This window comes from Pseudophryne corroboree, chromosome 8 (genome assembly GCF_028390025.1).
Source record: "Pseudophryne corroboree isolate aPseCor3 chromosome 8, aPseCor3.hap2, whole genome shotgun sequence".
Lineage (NCBI taxonomy): Eukaryota > Metazoa > Chordata > Amphibia > Anura > Myobatrachidae > Pseudophryne > Pseudophryne corroboree.
Window position 1 is genome coordinate 56,730,433 of NC_086451.1, and position 16,293 is coordinate 56,746,725.

The window sequence follows — 16,293 nt, forward strand, 5'->3', positions numbered from 1 at the left end:
ATCACTTCTAACTTTTATGATTAGATCGGATAAGACAGAAGAAAAGAACAATTATTGTTAGCCCTCTATGTAACTATAAACACATTCAAGATGGAAAACTCACATTACTGGAGGGCTGTAAGGGACAAGGGGGGTCTGAATATAGCCCACGGGAGGAGGCACAATTCTGTGCCTGCACTGCAAGTGCCTCCTGCGCTGGTGGTGTGGACGGCTGTCTCCGTGAGACATTCCTGTAAAGACAAAATGTAGTCAGACGCAGATCTCATCCTGAAGACATAAATGCACTAGGTAGGGGGCTGCTTGTCAGGATCTGCAGTGGATGTTCTCAGTCCAGCAACCTTTGACTCATGCATGGAAACTTGAGTGGGTTCAGCAAGTTCTGACTGAGCTAATGGGAGGGCCTAGGAGAATGGGGGAGGAGTGTTCCTTATAACCTCGGATTGGGGCAGGCATGTACTGTACTACGGGCCCGATTCGGTATGAATCGCTGAAGTGCGAAAATCGGTCTTGGCCACTGCGCGCATGTGCGAGGACTGAAGCGAAGTCCTGGAGGGAGGCAGGAATGAGGTGTGTCCGGACCATTTGTGGGGCAGGCCGCAGCGGCTGTGTGACATCGCATGCAGCCTTAACATGGCGGATAGCCGTCTGCCTTCGCTGTCTTGTGATGCGCTCGTTGTTTGTGTGTGGGGAGGCAGGACCAGGCATGCGAGGCGGACCTCCCTTGTGCTGGGCGTCACCCCGCATGTTTGAGTAAAGGGTTGTAGGGAGTGTGTCTCTGGAAATGAATGTGATCCTGCAGCATATAATACCCTCACCATTTCTTGGTGTATTATCAGAGTCATTGTTCCCATGGCAAAGAGGACAGGCTGGATGTATTGGAAGAGCGTTTTCATCCTTCCCTGATGTTTTCATGGACACTGCAGAGCACAGGAGTTATGGAATATGTTATTACAGGTTACATAGATAAAAAGGCATCCTATCATATTCTAACAAGGGCCCAAAACGAGGGCCACATCTGCACCCGCACTCAGCAGTGCTTCTTTAACTAATTTCTCCCGTTCACTCACTCATCACCAGCACTAAGGGGGAGATTTATCAAAGCTTGGAGAGAGAACGTATGAACCAATCAGCCCCTAACTGTCAATTTTTCAAACACAAGGGGGGTAATTCCAAGTTGATCGCAGCAGGAAATGTTTTAAGCAGTTGGGCAAAACCATGTGCAATGCAGGGGGGGCAGATATAACATGTGCAGAGAGAGTTAGATTTGGGTGGGTTATTTTGTTTCTGTGCAGGGTAAATACTGGCTGCTTTATTTTTACACTGCAATTTAGATTGCAGATTGAACTCACCACACCCAAATCTAACTCTCTCTGCACATGTTATATCTGCTCCTCCTGCAGTGCACATGGGGGGTCATTCCGAGTTGATCGCTCGTTATTTTTTTTTCCGCAACGGAGCGATTAGTCGCTAATGCGCATGCGCAATGTCCGCAGTGCGACTGCGCCAAGTAAATTTGCTATGCAGTTAGGTAATTTACTCACGGCATTACGAGTTTTTTTCTTCGTTCTGGTGATCGTAATGTGATTGACAGGAAATGGGTGTTTCTGGGAGGAAACTGGCCGTTTTATGGGTGTGTGAAAAAACGCTGACGTTTCTGGGAAAAAACGCGGGAGTGGCTGGAGAAACAGAGGAGTGTCTGGGCGAACGCTGGGTGTGTTTGTGACGTCAAACCAGGAACGACAAGCACTGAACTGATCGCACTGGTAGAGTAAGTCTCGAGCTACTCAGAAACTGCACAGAGAAGTATTTTCGCAATATTGCGAATCTTTCGGTCGCAATTTTGATAAGCTAAGATTCACTCCCAGTAGGCGGCGGCTTAGCGTGTGCAATGCTGCTAAAAGCAGCTTGCGAGCGAACAACTCGGAATGAGGGCCATGGTTTTGCCCAACTGCTAACACTGGCCCTCATTCCGAGTTGTTCGCTCGCTAGCTGCTTTTAGCAGCATTGCACACGCTAAGCCGCCGCCCTCTGGGAGTGAATCTTAGCTTAGCAGAATTGCGAACGAAAGATTAGCAGAATTGCGAATAGACACTTCTTAGCAGTTTCTGAGTAGCTCCACACTTACTCGGCATCTGCGAATAGTTCAGTGCTTGTCGTTCCTGGTTTGACGTCACAAACACACCCAGCGTTCGCCCAGACACTCCCCCGTTTCTCCAGCCACTCCCGCGTTTTTCCCAGAAACGCCAGCGTTTTTTCGCACACGCCCATAAAACGGCCAGTTTCCGCCCAGAAACACCCACTTCCTGTCAATCACACTCCGATCACCAGAACGAAGAAAAATCCTCGTTATGCCGTGAGTAAAATACCTAACTTTTGTGTAAAATAACTAACCGCATGCGCTCAGCGAACCTTGCGCATGCGCAGTAAGCGACTAATCGCAATATAGCGAAAATCGGCAACGAGCGAACAACTCGGAATGACCCCCATAGTTCCTGCTGCGATCAACTCAGAACTACCCCCAAGGACTGGAAGTGACAGTAGTCACTGGCACCTATCACAGTATCCTGTGGCAAATGCTTTAATTAGGATGCACAGTTTGCACGCAAGTCGACGTCATCTACAGCTGCATTGCAGGCCTGATTCAGATGGGGTTGGAGTTGCTATCGCTGCTGCTTCTGTGTAAGCACTAACATGGTAATGCAGCAGGGGGCGTCACGCCTCCTTCTGCATTACTGATCCCACATGCGTCCACGGACACAGTATCGGATCTTCCCCGGCAACCACTGGGCGGCTTGCAGCATTCATGGGGGTGCGCAAGCTGCCCGTCATAGAGGCCAGGAAATCTCTGTGCAACCATGGAGATCCCTGGCCTCTTCCCTCCCCCTAAACGGCGGCTATACGCCTCCATTTTCGCAAACCGAGCCCGTCGCCGCCCCCTACCCGCCCCCAAACGGCATCAGACTGTCAATCACTGACAGTCTGATGCCATTCCTGCATCCTGTGTTACAGAACCCATGTGCAGAACAGGTCCTACCGAACATCAGTACTTTGTGCACCTCCGACCACACCTGAATCAGGACCTGGGTGCAGGAGCTAAACACGGATATCTGCCTGCATGCTGCCGAGTGGTACACATCTATGTGACTGCACCGGCCCTACACATATGCTTGGTTACATAGCAGTAATCATTATCACTGCACACTTGCGTTAGCCCTATCCTTAGTACACAAGATCCATCAGAAAGACCTGGGGCCTGCCAGAGGACTATCCTAAGAGAAGGTAGAAATGTGCAGTACTCTGGACCTGGTTTAAATAGGGGTGCTCCCAGAGTTAATTGGATCATCAGATCATGTGAGCGCAGCTTCTGAAATCTAGTTGAACTGGGAAAATCACATTACAGAATCCAATATGGCCGCACCCATGCAGCCATACTGTTTATTTACCACAGTGACACAGGACTCGGGAGTGCCACAGGAAGCCAAAAGGGGCATAGATGGCTGTGAGATGACACAGCAGGACCAGGTAGTAGGGTTTAGGCCTTGCTGTGTGACAGACAGGCCTGCAACACTCAGGATCATGAGATGGACAATCGCTCAACTAGTTGTCAGCGTTTCATGTGGACTGCATGCGACTCTGAATCAGGCCCAGTAAGGTGTAATAATTACCCCACAACCATCCTTCCACCTGTATCTTACTGTAGTTTTCCTCTAACTAATTTATAGACAGTAAGCCTGCATACGGTTTGTCATTGTATGGACCAGGGGACATTCTCATACCAGCACTCTCTCTCTCAGCTTCCTGACACCTCTGACAGAGCGGGACGGTGACATGTTGAGCGCGGCTTGGGGAAGGGTATCCTGGAAGTTGGTATCGTGACCCTAAAAATAAAAAACATGGATAGATTAGATAAAGACTGACATTTAGGGTGCTATGAGATAGGTTCCAAGATAAAGGACCACATGCGCATTTGGCAAGTCTGCCACTAAATATGAACAGACAATCAGTTATAAGGCTGGTATTGCCTCATAACTGACTAACGATTTCAGTTTAGCGATTAACTAAATCATGCTGATTTCTTACTCGCAGAGCCGATTGCAGAACCCCCGTTATCCCAATAGCTCACCTGTGTATGCCCCCCGGACTCCTCTTCCACCCTGTGCAACTCGCTGAGCAGGATCGCGGCCACGTGACACGGAGGTGCCCATCAGGTCCTCTGTGCGGACAAAGAAGAACACTAAGCTCAGTTTCTACCCTGGACCAGATCAGCTGCAGCTGACAGTGACCCTGAGACACTTACCCACTCTTGGTTCCTTTGTAGCAGCCTCGCGCCTAGATATAGGAGAACCCAGGCCATGGGCAGCGTGACCAGCTTTCCCTTCATGTCGTTTCCTGCAAACAATCAACAATGTTTGTCATCAAGCCTATATGCTCATCATGCCTATATGGTCACCATGCCTATATGGTCACCATGCCTATATGGTCACCATGCCTACACAGTCACCATGCCTATACAGTCACCATGCCTATATGGTCACCATGCCTATACGGTCACCATGCCTATATGGTCACCATGCCTACACGGTCACCATGCCTACACAGTCACCATGCCTATATGGTCACCATGCCTATACAGTCACCATGCCTATACAGTCACCATGCCTATATGGTCACCTTGCCTATACAGTCACCATGCCTATATGGTCACCATGCCTACACAGTCACCATGCCTACACAGTCACCATGCTTATACAGTCACCATGCCTACACAGTAACCATGCCTATACAGTCACCATGCCTATATGGTCACCTTGCCTATACAGTCACCATGCCTATATGGTCACCTTGCCTATACGGTCACCATGCCTATATGGTCACCATGCCTATACAGTCACCATGCCTATATGGTCACCTTGCCTATACAGTCACCATGCCTATACGGTCACCATGCCTACACAGTCACCATGCCTATACAGTCACCATGCCTATACAGTCACCATGCCTATACAGTCACCATGCCTACACAGTCACCATGTCTATATGGTCACCATGCCTATACAGTCACCATGCCTACACAGTCACCATGCCTATATGGTCACCTTGCCTATACAGTCACCTTGCCTATACAGTCACCATGCCTATATGGTCACCATGCCTACACAGTCACCATGCCTACACAGTCACCATGCCTACACAGTCACCATGCCTATACAGTCACCATGCCTATATGGTCACCATGCCTACACAGTCACCATGCCTACACAGTCACCATGCCTATATGGTCACCTTGCCTATACGGTCACCATACCTATATGGTCACCTTGCCTATACAGTCACCATGCCTATATGGTCACCTTGCCTATACAGTCACCATGCCTATATGGTCACCTTGCCTATACAGTCACCATGCCTATATGGTCACCTTGCCTATACGGTCACCATGCCTATATGGTCACCATGCCTACACAGTCACCATGCCTACACAGTCACCATGCCTATATGATCACCATGCCTATATGATCACCATGCCTACACAGTCACCATGCCTACACAGTCACCATGCCTATATGGTCACCTTGCCTATACGGTCACCATGCCTATATGGTCACCATGCCTATATGGTCACCATGCCTACACAGTCACCATGCCTATACAGTCACCATGCCTATACAGTCACCATGCCTACACAGTCACCATGCCTATACGGTCACCATGCCTATACGGTCACCATGCCTATATGGTCACCATGCCTATACAGTCACCATGCCTACACAGTCACCATGCCTATATGGTCACCATGCCTATACAGTCACCATGCCTATATGGTCACCTTGCCTATACAGTCACCATGCCTATATGGTCACCATGCCTACACAGTCACCATGCCTACACAGTCACCATGCTTATACAGTCACCATGCCTACACAGTCACCATGCCTACACAGTAACCATGCCTATACAGTCACCATGCCTATATGGTCACCTTGCCTATACAGTCACCATGCCTATATGGTCACCTTGCCTATACGGTCACCTTGCCTGTATGGTCACCATGCCTATACAGTCACCATGCCTATATGGTCACCTTGCCTATACAGTCACCATGCCTATATGGTCACCATGCCTATATGGTCACCATGCCTATACAGTCACCATGCCTATACGGTCACCATGCCTATATGGTCACCATGCCTATACAGTCACCATGCCTACACAGTCACCATGCCTATATGGTCACCATGCCTATACAGTCACCATGCCTATACGGTCACCATGCCTATATGGTCACCATGCCTATACAGTCACCATGCCTACACAGTCACCATGCCTATATGGTCACCATGCCTATACAGTCACCATGCCTATATGGTCACCTTGCCTATACAGTCACCATGCCTATATGGTCACCATGCCTACACAGTCACCATGCCTACACAGTCACCATGCTTATACAGTCACCATGCCTACACAGTCACCATGCCTACACAGTAACCATGCCTATACAGTCACCATGCCTATATGGTCACCTTGCCTATACAGTCACCATGCCTATATGGTCACCTTGCCTATACGGTCACCTTGCCTGTACGGTCACCATGCCTATACAGTCACCATGCCTATATGGTCACCTTGCCTATACAGTCACCATGCCTATATGGTCACCATGCCTATATGGTCACCATGCCTATACAGTCACCATGCCTATACGGTCACCATGCCTATATGGTCACCATGCCTATACAGTCACCATGCCTATATGGTCACCATGCCTACACAGTCACCATGCCTACACAGTCACCATGCCTATATGGTCACCATGCCTAAACAGTCACCATGCCTATACAGTCACCATGCCTATACAGTCACCATGCCTACACAGTCTGAGTCACCATGCCTATACAGTCACCATGCCTATATGGTCACCATGCTTATACAGTCACCATGCCTATACAGTCACCATGCCTATACAGTCACCATGCCTATATGGTCACCATGCCTATACAGTCACCATGCCTACAGAGTCACCATGCCTACACAGTCACCATGCCTATACAGTCACCATGCCTACACAGTCACCATGCCTATACAGTCACCATGCCTACACAGTCACCATGCCTACACAGTCACCATGCCTACACAGTCACCATGCCTATATGGTCACCATGCCTATACAGTCACCATGCCTACACAGTCACCATGCCTTTACAGTCACCATGCCTATATGGTCACCTTGCCTATACAGTCACCGTGCCTATATGGTCACCTTGCCTATACAGTCACCATGCCTATATGGTCACCATGCCTACACAGTCACCATGCCTACACAGTCACCATGCCTATACAGTCACCATGTCTATATGGTCACCTAGTTTATACAGTCACCATGCCTATATGGTCACCATGCCTACACAGTCACCATGCCTACACAGTCACCATGCCTATACAGTCACCATGGCTACACAGTCACCATGCCTACACGGTCACCATGCCTATACGGTCACCATGCCTATACGGTCACCATGCCTATATGGTCACCATGCCTATACAGTCACCATGCCTATATGGTCACCATGCCTACACAGTCACCATGCCTACACAGTCACCATGCCTATATGGTCACCATGCCTAAACAGTCAGCATGCCTATACAGTCACCATGCCTACACAGTCTGAGTCACCATGCCTATACAGTCACCATGCCTATACAGTCACCATGCCTATATGGTCACCATGCCTATACAGTCACCATGCCTACACAGTCACCATGCCTACACAGTCACCATGCCTATACAGTCACCATGCCTATACAGTCGCCATGCCTACACAGTCACCATGCCTACACAGTCACCATGCCTATACAGTCACCATGCCTTCACAGTCACCATGCCTTCACAGTCACCATGCCTACACAGTCACCATGCCTATATGGTCACCATGCCTATACAGTCACCATGCCTACACAGTCACCCTGCCTATACAGTCGCCATGCCTATACAGTCACCATGCCTATATGGTCACCTTGCCTATACAGTCACCATGCCTATATGGTCACCTTGCCTATACAGTCACCATGCCTATATGGTCACCATGCCTACACAGTCACCATGCCTATACAGTCACCATGCCTATACAGTCACCATGCCTACACAGTCACCATGCCTACACAGTCACCATGCCTATATGGTCACCATGCCTACACAGTCACCATGCCTACACAGTCACCATGCCTACACAGTCACCATGCCTATACAGTCACCATGCCTACACAGTCACCATGCCTACACGGTTACCATGCCTATACGGTCACCATGCCTATACGGTCACCATGCCTATACGGTCACCATGCCTATATGGTCACCATGTCTACACAGTCACCATGCCTATATGGTCACCATGCCTATATGGTCACCATGCCTATATGGTCACCATGCCTATACGGTCACCATGCCTATACGGTCACCATGCCTATATGGTCACCATGCCTACACAGTCACCATGCCTACACAGTCACCATGCCTATATGGTCACCATGCCTATACAGTCACCATGCCTATATGGTCACCATGCCTATACGGTCACCATGCCTATATGGTCACCATGCCTACACAGTCACCATGCCTACACAGTCACCATGCCTATATGGTCACCATGCCTACACAGTCACCATACCTACACAGTCACCATGCCTATACAGTCACCATGCCTACACGGTTACCATGCCTATACGGTCACCATGCCTATACAGTCACCATGCCTATACGGTCACCATGCCTATACGGTCACCATGCCTATACGGTCACCATGCCTATATGGTCACCATGCCTATACAGTCACCATGCCTATACAGTCACTATAACTACATGGTCACAATATATATACGTCATTATATCCATATGACCACCATAGCTATATAGTCGCCATATCTATATGGTCATCATACATATTTGGTCATTATAAATATATAGTCACCACAGCTCTATGGTCACCTATATCATCATATCTATATGGTTACTATACTAATATTGTCACTATAACTGTGTGGTCTCTGTACAAATATATTTACTATACCTATACAGTCACCATACATACAAGTATACAAGCAATACCTATATAGTTACTATACCTACACGGCCATCATACATATAGGGCCTAATTCAGACCAGATCGCTGCTGTGCGTTTTCACACAGCAGCCGATCAGGTCTGAACTGTGCATACGCCGACGCCGCACTGCACCGACGAATTCCAGACAGCCTGACGGCCATCTCAGCCCTGCGATCGCCTCTGCCTGATTGATAGGCATAGGCAGTCGCTGGGCGGGAGGGGGCGGGCCGTCTGCAATTGGCCACCATGTTATGGGTGCAGTCTGGGAAACGCAGGCGTGCCCGGACCGTGCGGGGGGCGGGCCGCGGTGGCTGCATGACGCAGCTGCTGTGACCCGGACAGCGACAAGTAGCTCCCTTCCAGCGCGCAGGAGCTGCGCTGGTAGGGAGCTACTTGTCAAGTACAAAAGCATTGCCGCTGTGCGATGCTTTTGTACTTGTGTGGCGGGGCAGAGCCAGACATGCGGGGCGGACTAGCCCTGTGCTGGACGTCCCACCGTATGTCTGAGTAACTGATCGTAGCCGTGGAAAATTTTGCACGGCTGCGATCAAGTCACCATACCTATGCAATCACTATACCTATACAATCACTATGCCTATACAGCCACTATACCTACACAGCCATCATACCTATATAATCACTATACCTATACAGCCACTACACCTACACAGCCATCATACCTATATAATCACTACACCTATACAGCCACTATACCTACACAGCCATCATACCTATATAATCACTATGCCTATACAGCCACTATACCTACACAGCCATCATACCTATACAATCACTATGCCTATACAGCCACTATACCTACACAGCCATCATACCTATACAATGACTATACCTATACAGCCACTATACCTACACAGCCATCATACCTATACAATCACTATGCCTATACAGCCACTATACCTACACAGCCATCATACCTATATAATCACTATACCTATACAGCCACTACACCTACACAGCCATCATACCTATATAATCACTACACCTATACAGCCACTATACCTACACAGCCATCATACCTATATAATCACTATGCCTATACAGCCACTATACCTACACAGCCATCATACCTATACAATCACTATGCCTATACAGCCACTATACCTACACAGCCATCATACCTATACAATGACTATACCTATACAGCCACTATACCTACACAGCCATCATACCTATACAATCACTATGCCTATACAGCCACTATACCTACACAGCCATCATACCTATATAATCACTATACCTATACAGCCACTACACCTACACAGCCATCATACCTATATAATCACTACACCTATACAGCCACTATACCTACACAGCCATCATACCTATATAATCACTATACCTATACAGCCACTATACCTACACAGCCATCATACCTATATAATCACTATACCTACACAGCCATCATACCTATACAATCACTACACCTATACAGCCACTATACCTACACAGCCATCATACCTATATAATCACTATACCTATACAGCCACTACACCTACACAGCCATCATACCTATATAATCACTATACCTATACAGCCACTACACCTACACAGCCATCATACCTATATAATCACTACACCTATACAGCCACTATACCTACACAGCCATCATACCTATACAATCACTATACCTACATAGCCATCATACCTATATAATCACTACACCTATACAGCCACTATACCTACACAGCCATCATACCTATACAATCACTACACCTATACAGCCACTACACCTACACAGCCATCATACCTATATAATCACTATACCTATACAGCCACTATACCTACACAGCCATCATACCTATATAATCACTACACCTATACAGCCACTATACCTACACAGCCATCATACCTATATAATCACTACACCTATACAGCCACTATACCTACACAGCCATCATACCTATACAATCACTACACCTATACAGCCACTATACCTACACAGCCATCATACCTATATAATCACTATACCTATACAGCCACTATACCTACACAGCCATCATACCTATGCAATCACTATACCTATACAATCACTATGCCTATACAGCCACTATACCTACACAGCCATCATACCTATATAATCACTATACCTATACAGCCACTATACCTACACAGCCATCATACCTATATAATCACTAAACCTATACAGCCACTATACCTACACAGCCATCATACCTATATAATCACTATACCTATACAGCCACTATACCTACACAGCCATCATACCTATATAATCACTAAACCTATACAGCCACTATACCTACACAGCCATCATACCTATACAATCACTATACCTATACAATCACTATGCCTATACAGCCACTATACCTACACAGCCATCATACCTATACAATCACTATACCTATACAGCCACTACACCTACACAGCCATCATACCTATATAATCACTATACCTATACAGCCACTATACCTACACAGCCATCATACCTATATAATCACTACACCTATACAGCCACTATACCTACACAGCCATCATACCTATACAATCACTACACCTATACAGCCACTATACCTACACAGCCATCATACCTATATAATCACTATACCTATACAGCCACTATACCTACACAGCCATCATACCTATGCAATCACTATACCTATACAATCACTATACCTACACAGCCATCATACCTATATAATCACTATACCTATACAGCCACTATACCTACACAGCCATCATACCTATATAATCACTAAACCTATACAGCCACTATACCTACACAGCCATCATACCTATACAATCACTATGCCTATACAGCCACTATACCTACATAGCCATCATACCTATACAATCACTATACCTACATAGCCATCATACCTATACAATCACTATGCCTATACAGCCACTATACCTACACAGCCATCATACCTATACAATGACTATACCTATACAGCCACTATACCTACATAGCCATCATACCTATATAATCACTACACCTACACAGCCACTATACCTACACAGCCATCATACCTATACAATCACTATACCTATACAATCACTATACCTATACAGCCACTATACCTACACAGCCATCATACCTATACAATCACTATACCTATACAATCACTATGCCTATACAGCCACTATACCTACACAGCCATCATACCTATACAATCACTATACCTATACAGCCACTATACCTACACAGCCATCATACCTATATAATCACTATACCTATACAATCACTATACCTATACAGCCACTATACCTACACAGCCATCATACCTATATAATCACTATACCTATACAATCACTATACCTATACAGCCACTATACCTACATAGCCATCATACCTATATAATCACTACACCTACACAGCCACTATACCTACACAGCCATCATACCTATATAATCACTACACCTACACAGCCACTATACCTACACAGCCATCATACCTATACAATCACTATACCTATACAGCCACTATACCTACATAGCCATCATACCTATATAATCACCACACCTATACAGCCACTATACCTACACAGCTATCATACCTATACAATCACTATACCTATACAGCCACTATACCTACATAGCCATCATACCTATATAATCACTACACCTACACAGCCACTATACCTACACAGCCATCATACCTATACAATCACTATACCTATACAATCGCTATACCTATACAGCCACTATACCTACACAGCCATCATACCTATATAATCACTATACCTATACAGCCACTATACCTACATAGCCATCATATCTATACAATCTACAATCACTATACCTATACAGCCACTATACCTACAGAGCCATCATACCTATACAATCACTATACCTATACAGCTACTATACCTACACAGCCATCATACCTATACAATCACCATACCTATACAATCATCATGCCTATATTGTGACCACACCTATACAGTCACCATAGCTATACAATCACTATACCTATGCACTCACTATACCTATATGGATATTTAATCTAAAAAAACCCGAAACAATTGTCCATCAAGGTAAGCAGTCAATCATCCTACTCCCTAGTCTAATGGTTCCCAAACTGGGTGCTGTGACACCCTGGGGTGCCTCGGGGCACATGAAGGAGAGCCCTGGGTTGGTGTTCCTGGACCAATTCAATTTATTTATGGTCGACGTGATAGACACAACCAGTGCTGACTCCCGTCCCTCACCACATAGCAGAACCTAAGCATGACATATAAACACAATTTACTTAAAGATTTTTTTCTGAATTTCTCAATAAGAAACTTTTGGCCTAGGGGTGCCAAGACAAAAATTCTCATACTCTAGGGCACAGTTACTCCAAAAAAGTTTGGGAACCACTGGTCTAGTCAATTGTTTCAGAGGTAGAAACAATATGCTAGTTTATGTAGGGTGGTCTTATGTTTTGCTAAATAAATAATAAATTTATATTTTCTGGAACCTTATTACAGTGTTTGCCTCTACCAATGCTTATGGGTGTGCATTCCATAGACCATGGCTCTTATTATAAAGATCCCTTTCTGCAGCTAAAAGTCACACCATTTGTTGTCTACTAGAACCTGGTAATTGCTAGGTGGTCAGAGACATTCGTCAGGATGTATTGAAGTCCGAGCTCTCTGGAGATGCGAGATGCCAACAGAGCTCGGACATTTTATTTAAAGGGGCGTTCACTTACAAGGCATGGCATCAGTGATCTCGGATTGCTCAGATTGTAGATGCTGGCAAGAGGCGTGTTTTTCCTACAGACGCGTCTTGCTTAGTAAGTGATTGCCCCTTAAAAAAAAAAGTCAGAGATCATCCGGCATCCCGCCTCGCGGATTCCATTACATCCCGCCCAAACTGGGCCTAATTCATGTTTGTAAGTAAACTATCAAGCAATGTTGCACTGCAGGTGGGGCAGGTGTAACATGTGCAGAGAGAGTTAGATTTGGGTGGGGTGTGTTCAAACTGAAATCTAAATTGCGGTGTAAGAATAAAGCTACCAGTATTTACCTTACACAGAAACAATATAACCCACCCAAATCTAAGTCTCTCTGCACATATTATATCTGCCCTGATGTAAACACACCCTAAATATCAGCCCAAGCCCATAAATCTGCACTCACTGATTGGAAGCAAGCGGCCCCGGGGTTCCTCGTGTCGGTGACCGGTGCAGGCTGCTCTCTAGATGTTGCCGGAGCTGAATCACCTCCTTCTGCAGATTGCTTATAGCCTGACTGGAGGGAGAGAATGGAGAGTAAATGGAACATAGGTGAAGACGCTGGGAGTTTTCTTTGCAGTTGTTTTTGGCACACTGCCTGTATAAATTGTAAACCACACTGTGCCAGACACATCCCAACACCAATCTGCTGATATTGGTGGTCTATCCGAGTTGTTCGCTCGCTAGCAGTTTTTTGCAGCCGTGCAAACGCTATGCTGCCGCCCACTGGGAGTGTATTTTAGCTTAGCAGAAGTGCAAACGTTTTTATCGCAGAGCGCCTGCAAATTTTTTTTGTGTAGTTTCAGATTAGCTTAACACCTACTCAGCGCTTGCGATCACTTCAAACTATTCAGTTCCGGATTTGACGTCACACACCCGCCCAGTGTTCGCCCAGCCACGCCTGCGTTTTCCCTGGCATGCCTACGTTGTTCCGAACACTCCCTGAAAACAGTCAATTGCCACCCAGAAACTCCCACTTCATGTCAATCACTCTGCGGCAACCAGTGCGACTCAAATGCATCTGCTAGACCCTGTGCAAAACTGCATCGTTCGTTGTGCCGTACGTTGCACGTGTGCACTGCGCCGCATACGCAGGCGCAGAACTGCCGTTTTTTAGCCTGATCGCTGCGCTGCGAACAAATGCAGCTAGCGATCAACTCGGAATGACCACCCTTGTAACAGATAAACATTGATGAACCCCAAAGTATAGGTCTTGTTGCAGGAAAACCCAATTTTGTCATTCATTGAATCCAGATCATCATCGGGGTCTTCCGCAGTAATTGCGTAGTGGCCTCAGTAGCCACACCCCAGAGTCTCTTGTGATGTTTTCTCATGTTATGCAAACTGAGGAAAGCATTCTGCACCTACAGATGGTGAATAAGTCACATTTGTGACATTAAATTGAGAAAATGATAAGGGAGTCTCATGTGTACTAAGAACACATGAAAGTATACATACGCATCTAACGGCAAGCTCATTTCCTGTACAGACAGATAGACGGGCCGCTCTCCTCTACCATAAGAATAGATGGGAAAGAGTTTCTCGGGGATATGACAAATAAAGAAAAAAAATACTAACTGTAAAAATATGTAAAACAAAACATAGAAAAAGAGGGAAAAAAGTGGCATGTAAGCAGCGGCGAACTGTACGTATAGTCTGGCCGGTGATCAGGTCTTTCCATCCCAGCTCCATGTGACCGCGATGGAAAATATTCTTATGATGAGGGATTTGCAGTATATGCACTTGGGGCCTAATTCAGACCTGATCGCAGCAGCAAATTTGTTAGCTAATGGGCAAAACCATGTGCAGGGGGGGCAGATGTAACATGTGCAGAGAGAGTTAGATATGGGTGGGGTGTGTTCAAACTGAAATCTAAATTGCAGTGTAAAAATAAAGCAGCCAGTATTTACCCATCAGAGAAACAATATAACCCACCCAAATCTAACTCTCTCTGCACATGTTATATCCCCCCCCCCCCCCCCCTGCAGTGCACATGGTTTTGCCCACTAGCGAACAAATTTGCTGCTGCGATCAGGTCTGAATTAGGCCCTTGGTCTCTCCCCCAGACCCTCCTCCAGTGCTTTGGTCTGTGATCAGCTACGGAATAAGTATAAGGAGGGGGAAAACATCGCTTCAGGGCAGCCAGGGCCCACTACAATGTAATGCTGGGTGCACAATATGCCGACAGAACCCCCAACCACCTGTTCTATCAACAGAGTGGCTGATTTGGTAAGCATATATATTTACCAATTGGCCACTTGATGTGTGTCTGGCAAGACATCACAACAACTGCAACGCCTTTGTTCGCGGTTCCTGCTTCCAACCAGAGCCTGTCGTACGCGTAGGCAAACTAGGCAATTGCCTAGGGCACCCGATGGTCAGCGTTGCACATCTGAGGTGCGCACTGTCCCCATTTTAAATTTTGGGGGTTGGGGGAGCCAATGCTGTTGCTGGCACAGGCCTCCACAATGAGGATTGCTGGGGGTGAGGAGTGA

At 46.5% G+C, this 16,293-nt stretch overlaps 1 protein-coding gene across 2 annotated transcripts in view; it reads right to left on the bottom strand.

The window, feature by feature from the left end:
• Positions 1-16,293, bottom strand: part of AKNA (AT-hook transcription factor) — a 71,057-nt gene that overhangs the window by 3,256 nt on the left and 51,508 nt on the right. For both annotated transcript variants that reach the window (XM_063936426.1, XM_063936427.1), the window contains exons 16-21: positions 14,205-14,315; positions 4,298-4,389; positions 4,124-4,213; positions 3,777-3,878; positions 816-917; positions 104-230 (exon numbers count right to left, since the gene is read on the bottom strand). In XM_063936426.1, the coding sequence (XP_063792496.1) occupies positions 104-230; positions 816-917; positions 3,777-3,878; positions 4,124-4,213; positions 4,298-4,389; positions 14,205-14,315 (624 nt within the window). The remainder of the gene's footprint in view (positions 1-103; positions 231-815; positions 918-3,776; positions 3,879-4,123; positions 4,214-4,297; positions 4,390-14,204; positions 14,316-16,293) is intronic.